The sequence below is a fragment of the Sturnira hondurensis genome, unplaced genomic scaffold (assembly GCF_014824575.4).
Source record: "Sturnira hondurensis isolate 20B ecotype Veracruz unplaced genomic scaffold, ASM1482457v3 Scaffold0022215, whole genome shotgun sequence".
Lineage (NCBI taxonomy): Eukaryota > Metazoa > Chordata > Mammalia > Chiroptera > Phyllostomidae > Sturnira > Sturnira hondurensis.
In genome coordinates, this window is record NW_028094846.1 from 9,878,686 (window position 1) to 9,891,770 (window position 13,085).

The 13,085-nt window shown below is 40.3% G+C and overlaps 1 protein-coding gene across 1 annotated transcript in view; it reads right to left on the reverse strand.

Annotated features, from left to right (window-relative positions):
* ACBD6 (acyl-CoA binding domain containing 6) overlaps window positions 1-13,085 on the reverse strand; it is a 134,643-nt gene that overhangs the window by 88,375 nt on the left and 33,183 nt on the right. The window contains exon 4 of the mRNA XM_037034970.1: window positions 3,860-3,942. Within this exon, the coding sequence (XP_036890865.1) occupies window positions 3,860-3,942 (83 nt within the window). The remainder of the gene's footprint in view (window positions 1-3,859; window positions 3,943-13,085) is intronic.

Below are 13,085 nucleotides of genomic sequence, written 5' to 3' on the forward strand. Positions count from 1 at the left end.
CCAGGTCCCCAGTTGAGGGTGTGCAAGAGGCAGTACCTCTCACACACTGATGTTCGAAGTTCTTCTCCCTCTTCCTCTCTCCCTTCCCCTCTCTCTGGAAGTAAGCAAATAAAATCTGAGAACAACAAAAACAAAAAACAATAGGGACTACACCTGGTCCTTCACTGGAGTAGCCCAACATTTTGACGTAGAGTAATTTTTATCATGAGTCTAGTTTGTTATGCTGGAATCATGTTCAATTATAAAACAAACTCTCTATATAAGAAAACCAGTAGTTGCTGTAATAAGATTACTGTTTGTGACAGTTAAAAGGCTTTCCAGTGGCTCTCATCTTCATGTTTCTTACTGTTACGTATCATTAACAATGTGTTCTGGAATACAGAGACTTAAATCATATCACAAAAATAACATTTGATGACTTACTGAAATAAGGCCAAGACTAACCAGTTCTGCCCACAGCAAAGGTTCGCGTCTCATTCCATTAACTCATTTTACTAAACACACATGCAGACATCAATGGCGAACACACTATGAAAAGGTGACGAAGCTGAGATGCCCAGATATTCACAGTGTTTTGTCTCACAGATTCATAATAAATGTATGTTGAATTGAATTAAAATCTCTATAAAAATATATGATGTTGCCCTGGCTAGCATGGCTCAGTGGACTGAGCTCCGGCCTGCAAACTGGAGGGTCACTGGTTTGATTCCCATTCAGGGCACATGCCTGGCTTGTGGGCCAGGTCCCCAGTTGGGGGCATGTGAGAGGCAACCACACACTGATGTTTCTCTCCCTCTTTCTCCTTCCCTTCTCCTCTGTCTAAAAATAAAATAAATAAAATCTTAAAAAAATATATATATATATATGAGATGTTATTTTGTTACTATTTCTTATGATCAAATTCTAAATACTGATTTAAAACTAAGTCACTTATTTAGGAATTGGATGGAGGATAAGCGAGTGGGTAGGTGAACTCTTCTTAGGAATACTTCAATTTTTCAGATATCTACTCTCACTTTAACTGGGGTGCATTTCATTTGCTTCCTGTTCAGTAGAGATACAGTGATCAGGTCACTGGACAGCACAAAAGAAAGTGCATACAGCACGTCATTTTGAAAAATACTAGAGTCTGGGAGCCCTTAAAGAAACTGGCACAGAAAATAAGGATCGTTATTACTTATAGATAAGTGATTGATATTATTAGTAAGTATGGCAGGGGAGAATAATGGTGGGGAATGGGGACAACTGTTAATCGAAACACAATAAAAAAAGAAAATATATGTATACTAAATAAAAAAATGCAGCACAGGACATATAGTCAATAGTACTGTAGTAACTATATATGGAGCCAGGAGGAATCACTTTCTAAACATACAAGTGTCTAGCCATTATGCTACACACCTGAAACTAATTAAATATTAAATGTCAACTGTCATTGAAAAATGAAATAAAAAAAATTGCCCCCCTCCCAAAGAAAGTATGTATGGTGCTTTTTAAAAAGCAAAGTCAAGAAATTGTCTCACTTTCTTTACCTAGGAAAGTAGAACTGTCTGTACATCTTCTTCAGTGCAGAGGGAAAGAGGTGGGGACGGGCACATCCCCAGAAAACCAAACGAGCAGTCCCTGCTTTGCGACAGGGCCACCGGCTCGTGCAGTGTGAGCCACAGTCAGGAAGCTACACAAGGCTTCCCGCTTCGGGAGGCGGCCGTGGACGCCTCCCAAGCCCTGGGCACTTTCACTAGGTACCTGCTAACTTCTGGGCACTTGCTCAGATGGGGAGAATATAGAGATAAAATGTGATCTCTGACCTCCAAACACTAAAAGTTTAGTGGAAGGATAGAGTTTTTTTAAAAATTACAATTTATTGTGGTATAACATGATAAACGCTATACTGAAAGTGTGGACCAAGGACTGTGGGGAAACAGAGAAGGAATGGCTAACCCCCCTCCTATCACGTAGGAAAAACGACTTGACTTGAACATTCAGTAAACTTTGACTGGTGGGGTTAGGGTTCTAAAACACCATCTTTGGGGAAGACTCCAAAGATGAAAAATGCAAGTTACGAACCCCGGAAACACTTTCTGAATGTATAGGGTGAAGGAGGAGGGGGATTAATCTCTGCAAACGGTTTTTAAGCTCCTCAGGACTGCACGGGGCTGCCCAACGTTCTCGGGGACCGGGGTGGCAAAGGCACTCCAGGCCAGCGGCAGCCTTAGAGGGCGTCTTTATTCCCCTCCACTCTCCAAAAGCCTTTCCCATCCCAGCCTAAATTAAATGTGTAATCCAAGGAAAAGGGGTGTGGTTGCTACCCAATTAGATTCCAAAGAGGACCCCTAGTATGGACTGACTGGTCATTAAATGGAAGCAATGAGCATTTAAAGTTTTTGACTCATAGTGGTATCAAAGCTTCCCTCCCAGAATGCTGCCTGGGACCTCTCGTCCCTTCTTTATGTGGTGGGTCATGTCAGCAAAATCTTCTGCAAGACTGAAGCATAAAGTTTCGGTACCACTTCCTCTTCACTCTATGAAGGTAGATTATCTCCCTTCAATAAATTTAACTAATCCCCACTGTCCATTAGAAAATTGGAGTTCATTTATTTCAGGTTAAAGAGTGAGAAAAGTAAAGTTCAAGTAGTTCAAAAAGGGTAAGAGCATCAGAGATTCCCATTTCATTCTTACTCGTAAAGGAACCATCTTAGAAGGTGTCACATGACTTTAAAACAGGACAGAAACCTTTTCCTGATTTATGCAGACACACTGGTGAAAGAAAAGAATGATCCAAAAATGTCATACATTATAAAATTTAAGTCCTTTGTGAAATAATACAAAATGACCCACAATTTTTAAGTTGTGGTAAAAACCACATAAAACGTACCTTGGTCACCATTTGTGAGTGTACCATTAAGCAGTGACGTGGTGCTGTTCGCTCGCACTACTGTGCAAGCCCTCTCTGGACAGCTCCCACCCTGCAGAACTGAAACTCCGGGCCCACTAAGGAACACCTCCCATCCACCGCCCCTCCCCCAGCTGCGGACAGTGCCCTCCTACTTCCTGTTTCTGTAAACTTGACTGCTCGTGATACCTCACATGAGTGGAACCATACAGTATTTATCTTTTTACAACTGGCTCATTTTCACTTAGCATAATGTCCTGAAGGTTCACCCATGTCCTAGCTGTTTCGGAATTTCCATCCCTTTTGAGGCTAATACTCCACTGTGTATGCTATATTGTTTGCCCACCTGTCACTGGATCCCCGGACGGCTTCTACCCCCTCGGCTGTTCAGGACAGAGCTGTGACGAACGTGGCTGCACAAATGTGTCGTTCAGATGCGGTGGCGTGCAGACCTGGACGTAGAACCGCTGGGCCCTACAGTAATGCTCTGCTCAGTTTGTGGCGGAGCCTCCACAATACTTTCCTTCGTGAACCATTTTACACTCCAAAGTGATTTTTAATTTGTAGCTCAAGTAAATAAACTATAAAAATTAAAATCATTAAAAAACTCGTATTTTGAGGAAAACTGCCACCAATAAAACTCCATAGCTTTAGATTGCCTGAGACACAAAACCTTGCCCTACCAACTACTTAAATGCCAGGCAGGGCTACTGTCCGGTACCTGTTGACTAATCAGACACTTGTTGATCTGAAAGTTTATACACCTTAAAAATTCTTTCCTGTCATTCATTATCCTCCTAGAGATAACCACCAAGTCAGTGTCAGGTTAAGAACAAGTTCTTTATAAGTGGAAGTTTTCAGGATTAAAAATATGAAGACACACACACACAAACATATATATACATGATGTATATAGAGGTAGATACACAGATAGTCCTATTATCAATGACCAGAAGAGAAAATTACCTGATGATTTCTTCATGATACAGAGAACTAACAACTGGTCCTCCAAAACCAGTACTCGCTTCTTTTCCTTTCTTCTCTGGTGTCTGTGGGGGAAGGGGTAGAAAAAAGACACACGGATTAAAGCAGTGTGTATTTTTTAAAAAGATTTTATTTATTTATTTATCTTTAGAGGGGAAGGAGAGAGGGAGAGAAACATTGACGTATGGTTGCCTTTCGTGCGTCCCCTGCTGGGAACTGGCCTGCAGGAAACGGGCCTGCAACCCAGGCATGTGCCCTGACTCTGGTTTGCAGGCCTGAGTTCAGTCCACTGAGCTATACCAGCCAGGGCCTAGCAATGTGTATTTAAACCAGTTACAAAATACTACTTTGCTAAGGAGTAGTACTGACTGTTCACTATTTCTCCACGGCACTAGTCACAGGTTCAAGATGGTACCAGAAAAGCAAGGGGACTGTCAGGTCATCAAAGCAGCAGGTTGTTCCACAAGGTCATTCCACAACTGCTTCCAAAGTGACCTAAACGCCACTCCCCTAGCTGATTATAAGAGCTTAGCTATGTTCGCTGTAGAAACTCTGGCTGGTCCGTGTGGAACAATGAAAACAAGATATGAAATGTAAGTGCCAGATATAAAAGGTGATCAGGAAAATCATATCCACATTAACAAAATTAAAGTTCCCCCCAAAGAAAGAACTATAGTAAAACTTCAAATTCAATCATAAAGAAAATATTTTTAGGTGGAGAGAAGGAAGGAGAAGGTGGAAGGGAGAGAGGAAAAGAACTTCGGAATAAAAGGAAAAAAAACAAACTTATGGCAACACTTTCCAAAATCGAGTATTCAACAGGTCCTGCCCCTCAATATTTTCAAAAAGCACAAGATGAAGATTAAACTTAGAAGATTCTTCCAAAACATTCAACGTGGAAGCTGTGAACATGGATGTTCTGTCTGAGAAGCTCCAACTGCAACCTCTGTGAAGCCCACACGTCCTGCAATACTGACGGTCTCGAAACCCTTACCGAGAACCAACTGGCCTTAAAAGTGTGGGTTTATGTTTAGACTCAGCGCTACTCTACTGGCCCATCCTCGCGCCAGGACCACACCATCACAATTACAGCAGCTTTGCAGTAAGTTTTGAAATTGCAAGTGTGAATCCTCTAACTTCGTTCTTTTTCAACAGGGTTTTGACTCTTTGGGGCCCTTTCTGCACATCCATCTGAATCTGAGGACTGGCTTTTCCATTCCTGCAGCAATGGCAGTTAGAAATGGTTTTGAGAGAAATTGCACTGTAGGCCACTTTGGCTTGTATTACCATCTTAACAATGTAAAATCTGACAGTCTATGAACATGGGATGTCTTTCCACTTACTCAGGTCTTCCTCAATTTGTTTCAGCAATGGTTTCGTTTGTAGTTATCAGTATAAAATCTTTCACCTCCTTGGTTTACATTATTTCTAGGTATTTTATTCTTTGGGGCGTTATTGTAAATGAAAATTTTTTTAGTTCCCACTCTGGGGTGCTCATTGCAGGTATATAGAAACACAACTGATGTTCGCATGTTGCTGTCGTATCTTGCAAATCTGCTGAATTCATTTATTAACACAAGTAGTTTTTGCAACAATTTTTTTGATTTTCTATATGTAGAATTTTCTATAAGTTGATGTTATTTGTCAACAGAGCTAGTTTTACTTTTTCCTTTCCAATACGGGTGCTATTTACTTCTTCTCCTTGTCTAATGGCTCTGGCTAGAATTTACAAGTCCAATGCTGAATAGCAGTGGTAAAATCAGGCATCCTTGTCCTATTTCTGATCTTAAGGGAAAAGCTTTCGGTCTCTCACCACTGAACGTAATGTCACTTGTGCTTTCTTATAAATCACCATTATCATGGTAAGTAGATTTCACCTTCATTTTTGAGAGCTATCTTAAATGGTATAGAATTATGAATTGATAGGTTTTTTTTCCTTTTGACTTTACTCCTACTGATTCCAGGCTTCAAAAAGAAGCCTGCTGTACTTTTACCTCGGTTCCCCTGTGTCATTTTGGGAGGTGGGGGGATCTGGATGCTTTTAAGATTTTTCACTGGTTTTCACTTGATTATGATGTGCCTTGGTGCTTCTTCTGCTGGGGGTTCACTGAGCTTCTTGGATCTATGGGTCAATGGCAGTGATTATCCACTAGTGTAGATTGTCGTACCTCTTTTCTCCCAAGGATATTGGGCAATGTCTGGGGTCAGTTGTCGCAAATGGGCGGTCCTACTGGCATCTAGTAAGTAGACACTGGAGTCACTGCTAACCATCCTACGACGCACAGTTCAGCCTCCACAACAAAGAATTATCCAGTCCCAAATAAATGTCAATGATGAAAACTCTGATTAATAATTTTAGTCAAATATTTAAAATTTCAGTTATGGTTAATTTTTATTTATTGTCCTCTCTGTCGTGCCTTCTCTCTTCTGGGACTCCAATATGCGACATTGCTTGGTATTTTCCCACAGCTCACTGGGGCTCTTGGTCATTTTTCGTTCAATCTTTTTTTGCTCTGTGCTTGAGTTTTATTAGTTTCACTTGCTACATATTCAAGTTCACTAATCTCTTCTAATGCAATGTCTAATGTGCTGTTAATCCTACCCAGTGTATTTTTTCATATCAAATATTATTTTCTTCCTTTATAGAAGTTCCATTTAGGTCTTTTTGGGTCTTCCACTTCTCCATCGTGGTCATGTTTTCCTCTACTTTCGTGAATACACAGAATATATTTATGATAGCTTTTCATCTCTATCATTTCTGCTTTCACTGACAGCTTTTTCCTCTTGGTTATGGGTCATATTTTCCTGCTGTCCTTGAATGCTTGGAAGACGTTTGCTGTAAGCCAGAGAGTGTAAATTTTACACTCTAGGTGGCTGGTTTCGTTGTGTTCCTCTAAATTACGTTAGACCTTGTTTTGGCATGAATTCTGTTATGTGGAATCAATCTGACCCTTTCAGGACTCACGGTAACGCTCTGTTAGGGCAGAGGCACAGCAGCCTCATACATGCAGCTTCATCTAGCCTCTCGCTGAGGTGAAATCCTTCGGAGGCCGCTACCACATGCCCCATGTATTCCATTTTCTTTCCACTCCGACTAGAGGAAACAAAATGCTCTCAGTCCTGCGTCAGCTCCAAGAGTTGTCTGGCCTCCTGCTTTCTCGTATTTCTTTTCCCGGCCTGCTAGCTTCCTTTCACACACACAGATTAGTGTTCAGTCCCAGGGACCCCTGAGCAGATCTCTGGACCACCATGCCTCTGCAGGAACATCCTCCCTGGTATCTGGCCCCATGTTTTCTAGCTCAAATCAGTGACATGGCCAGGCTCTCCTGACCCCACCTCCCTTCACGGCAGCCTGAAAATCGCTGCCAGGCACTGAGCTGAGGCAACCACTGTGCTCCTTTGCTTCCTTCGTCTCCTAGTTTTCCACTACTTTTAGTGCCGCTTCTGAAAATTATTTCATCTACTGTGTCGAGTTTTCTTCTTGTTTTGGGCAAAAGGGTAAATCTCACCCCTGTTACTCCATGCCCAGGAGCAGAAGTCCCACAAACATTAATTTAAAAGCCAGCATAACATTCCATGCAGGAATGAGCCATAATTTATTTAACCATTATCTGACAGTTGTCTATTTAGGTTATTTTCACTCTTCCTCTTACAAAGATATGATGAGTATCTGTGTACATCAAGCATAATACAGTTGTAATTAAAATCTTTAGGGAAAAATATGACCCCGTAATTTGATTACAGTGTATTCTAAATATATTTCTTCTTCCTGAGATTAATTCCTCTTTCTGAAGCAAAAGCACATAGCATCTTAGGATACTGTGACACTTTTTTTTTCTGAGGGTGGAGGGGAAAGGAAGATTATATCTTAAGCAGAAATTATATTTCAAAAAATATCTGCCATTATCAGATTGAATTCAGAATAAAGTTGCCAAAGACACATTAGTTTCCGTCTCCACCCACTTCATCCGTAAGGAGGGGACGCTGGCTGCTGTGGTCTCTGGATTTCCACTCCAAGGAAATGTTTCTCATCAAGGCTTAAGAAGTTTATCTCATTTCTCTCTACTCAAAATCCATTAAGTTATTTTTATGTCGTGTCAGCAGTTACAGAAAGAGACTCCAGTTTGGCAGCCAGCAGGATAAAATTTGCCAATTCTGACATTGCCTCAGACTGCATTATCTGAGACAACGAGATGCTCCTTCACTCGGAGGGGAAAGGGTACGTCTCTGGCTGGACCTTTATCACGTGGATTCAGATTCCATATCAGTTGCAGGGTCAAGATTTAAAACTTTGTGGAACTTTCTTTTCCAGCTGAAAAATAAGTATTTTATTATCAAGCTAATATCTGCAAGGCAGGGTTTCTTGCTTCCATGTGCTACCTTTTTGGCTTCTCTTTTATTGCTTTTTTTTTTTTTTTTTGCTTAATTTGTTTATAGGTCTAGCTGTACACTGTTGAGTAAAGTAATCTCTCTGCTTCAGATTCCTCATTTGTGAAAATAGGAATAGTAGCCATATGAGTGCTTGAAGTACTTTAAATATATATACATAAAATAGAACGGTGCTCAGCACAAAGTAGATATTATATAAATGTTAGCTAAAGTAACAATGATTATATTAGCCCATCCTGAATTATAGTAACTTTGTACAAGGCTTCAACCACAATCCATCCTGTTGCTCATCTTTACATGATATTAATATTCTTGATTTTTTAAGACAGAAATGTGGATCAGGATAGATTTTAGGGTCTGTACCTCTCTTTTCTGTTGTTTTCATGATGTATTTAAAAATCTGGCCTCCAGATTCTTAAATACGTCATGAAACTTTCAAATTGCTTGGCTCCAGTCTTCACTCCTACTTTTACCTGGTTCTTCTTTTTCCTTTTGTCTTTATTATCCTTTTACTGCTTGGTTTTGATTAAATCCTCAGGCCACTACGTGAGGCTTCAGCGGGTTAATCGTGGGAGCTCTACAGCTCAGGCAGATCTGGAGACCCTTACCATGAAGCCCTTGTACTTGGACGTGGATTGAAGTGTGCACAACCCCTCCAAATCTCGCCACCGGCAGCTGTAGGCTTCCGCCATTCTCAGGTCGGTCAGACTCCCTGGTGTTCTCTCCTCTGGAAACACTGAAGCTACACAAATCTTGTAGCCGCTGATGGTTTGTCCCTGTTTTCTTTGGTCAACTAGTTTTGTTACAGGTATTGCCTAAGGGCTTTGGGTTACGCTCCCCTGGTTATTCTGTAAAGGAAGCATTTGGGAAAATCAAAAACTATGCTACAACCACTGCCATCTTCCCAGAATTCCAGTAACCATGAATGATTTCTGATGAAATGCATGAATGGGAATATCCAAATGAATGAATTAACATGGCTAAACTAGGTGTATTTCCATTCCATACCCTTTTCCATTACATGTGCTCCCATTCAACCAACTATCTTAATGGAATGAATGATTTCATTAAAAGAGGCTTAGAGAATGATAAAACAAGAGAGTTCAGTGTACATCTGTTGGTGGTTTATCGAAGTCTTTGGAACACTATCTCAACATTTTAACAGCCTTCCCATATTGGGCAGCCCAACTTTCCAAAAGCGAATTTCTGAAACCTCATTTCTCAGACTCCCTTGCAGCAGGATACGCGGGCCCATGCCCTCCATTCCATACAGAATGGAGTAGCCTATCACTGACCTAGAGCAAATCACACCTCTTGAATAAGGGCTCAAAATTCGGTAGAAATAGTCCCACCAACAAAAGTAGTGTGTTTGATACACAGCTGACCACTGAACACAGTTGAGCTGCTCAGGTCCACTTACAAGTGGATTTATTTCCTTGTATGATTTTCTTAACATTTTCTTTTCTCTAGCTTACTTTACTGTGAGAATATAGTACCGATACATAGAACTACAAAATACAAGGAGGGACCCCAAAAACCCAAAATTTATTTATAAAAAATTGTGTTTTTATTCTTACATGTTTAATCTTCAGGCACCTTCAGAGGACTCTCCACTTGATGCAATACACCTATTGAGATGTTTTTTTCCACTGCCTAAAACACTTTTTGAACCTGTCGATTTTTTGCCTTTTAGTGCTTCTGCTGTTTTTTGTTTCACCTCTTCCACATAGGCAAAATGTTTCCCTTTGAGGACTGTTTTCATCCAGGAAACAAAAAAAAATTGCTCAGACACAACTGAGTGAATAGGGAGGGTAAGATATGGGGGTCATGCTGTTTTTTGGTCAAAAACTGCTGACCATTCAAGTGCAGTGTGGGCAGGTGCACTTGTAAATCACCCATCATGAAACAGGCAAATGTGTTGAAAAAGTCTTCTCCCCTAAAATTTGCTGAAGCAAAATTCAGCCTCTCACAACAACACCAGCTGGTACACTGATACGGATGGGTTCCTAGGACACTCACCTAGCAGATGAAGCCTGTCCTACAAGGGGCACACACCACCCTAGAAGATAACTCTGGGGCTTGGGGGGGTCACCTCCTGCACGTGTTAATCAGCTGTTTATATTATCAGTAAGGCTTCCAGATGACAGCCGGCCATGAGAAGTTAAGATTTTGTGGAGTCGTAAGTTATTTGTGGATTTTCAACTGTGCAAAGGGTCAGAACCTCTAACCCCTGTGTTGTTCAAGGGCTGACTGTAAACAAAATTCAAGCAATTAAATTTATCATATGAATTCCTATTTTCATGTTAAGTACTCAGGAGAATATTTATTAATGTCATAGCAAACTCACAAGTAAATCAGTGTTATTCAGTTAGGTTTCTAGTGGCAAAGTCAGTTTCTGACCCTGTCCTATACATCGCTTTCATCTATAATTGACTCAAGGTACAAAAAAAGTGTGTTCGTCAAATCCTGATGACAGCATCAGTGAAAGATAGTTCAGAGAGTAGGTGATACAATCATAATCCAAAAGAACATCTTAATGTTGGAATAACGTGATAAATTAGATAAATGGAACTTACTACGAATACACATAAAGCACTGAACTTAATACAGAACAGACACTGCGTAACAGAATGTGAAAAAGACTTGAAAGTTTTAGTTTTCTAAAAGCTAAAGAATTAACATTGTAATGTGGCTGCCAAAAATCTTAAGCTATATCAGAATTATAGTATCCAAATGAGAGAGAAGTTTTATTCTGCGTTGGCCACACTATGTCTCAAACAGCCTGTTCACCCCGACAAGCCACACAGCGAGACAGGAGCCAAGGAACTGACACGTGTTCGCACGGAGTGACTGGGCAGTGTTGGCACCTGATGGCTGTGGGGAGAAGAACATGCTTAGAACCCAGACATGTCCTGCCTGAAGAAGAGGGGACTTGAAAGCTGTTTAACCAGTGAAGGATCCTTAGGTGGATGAAGAATTAAGACTTATTCTACGTGGCCCTAGAAAGAAAAATTAGATTAGAAAACAACAACATTACCAACAAAATAGTGAAACAGACACACACAGAAAGAGGCTTCTAAAAACTGGATATCTATAGAGAATACCTATATAGAAATATAGACATAGATAACATAGAAAGAAGTTTCTAATAACTAGAGCTGTAAAAAAATTGGGCTGATTTCTTAACAAATACTGTATTTCCATCACTTCTAATGGAAGCCAAAAGACTGCATATTAGAATAAGTTGGAGACAGAAAGTTAGATAACCACTAATGTTCTTTCTAGCTATTAGATTACAATCCTACAATAAAAGAGAAATATGATTTTTAAAAAAATATATACAAATGACCAATAAGCACATAAAAAGATGCTTAACATAATTTATCATTAGGAAAATTCGAATCAAAAAACCACTTTTGAAAGTCAAATTAAGATACCAATTTATATCCACTAGAATGACTAAAATGAAAAAATCAGAAAATAACAGGTGTTGGCAAGGGTACAGAGAAACTGGAACCATCACACACGGTTGATAAGAATGCAAAACGCTGTAGCCGCTTCGTAAAGCAGTCTGGCAGTTCCTCAGAAAGTTAACACACAGTCACCACTGATGCAGCAGTTCCACGGGAAATGCAAACATGCGTCCACACACACACCTGCACACCAAAGTTCTTGGCAGCGTTATTCACATTAACCACAAGGGGGAAATAACCCCAGCATCCGTCAGTGGTGAATGGATAAGTAAAATGTGGCGTACGCATACAACAGATTATTATTTGACCATAAAAAATGAAGTACTGATTCACGCTACAACTTGGAACAACCCTCGTTCTTCTGTGCTACACTATACTAACTGAAAGAAGCCCGTCACAAAAGATCACATACCGTATGACTCCACTTACTTGAAACGTCCAGAAGAGGCAGATATATCAAGTAGACTGGTGGTTGCCTAGGACTGGGGGGAGTGGAGAGCTGGGGGCCGGCAGCTAATGGGTGTGAAGCGTCTTTCCGAGGTGACAAAATGCTCTCAATTGGTTGTGGTGTCGGTCACACAACCTTGTGAATAAGCTACAGACCACTGAGCCGAACCCTTCGAATGGGTGCACTGCACTGTGTGTAAGTTATCACGTGCCTCAATGAAGGGGAAACAGTGACCCCACAGAGCACAAAGGTAGGAACAGTGGGTGAAGGGATAGAAATATATTTACCTTAACTAGCTTTTACGCTCATCACATTAATTCTTACTATGATTAGTAAACATAATGTGCTTAGTAAACTAAGTTTAAGGATGCTAGCAAACTTAATGATCCCATGAGCAGGAGTTTTCACCTAAAAATAAGAAAGCTCAGCTATTTAAAAGAATGCATTTGGTTTGCTGTAGAATATAAGTTTACTCTCCAGAGCTGGAGTCAAAGAGGCATCACCCTAACAGGCAATCTCTAGCTAGAGCCACATGATTACGACCCTGTCCTATCGCTACAGTCACAAAACAGAATTAATTCCAGATTACACTGGGATTTAGCTGGGATATATACTCTTATAAAAAGGAACACCAGCTTAGAATGACACTTCCTGGACTGGGGCCAAGTACTAACCCATAAAGGAAATGTATTCATAATTAATTATTCAGAAATATAATTACAATCAATGAACCTCCAAATATTTTTTTATTATTCTTTTCTTACTACTGTCAAACATATTCTGGTCAGTCTTCTAAAAACAAAAAAAAGGCATTGGTAATTTTATGGTTTTAAATGTTCAAAGTAGGTAAGCTTATAAGCAAAAGCTTCAAAAAGTTTAAAAAACTCTCTCCTCACTT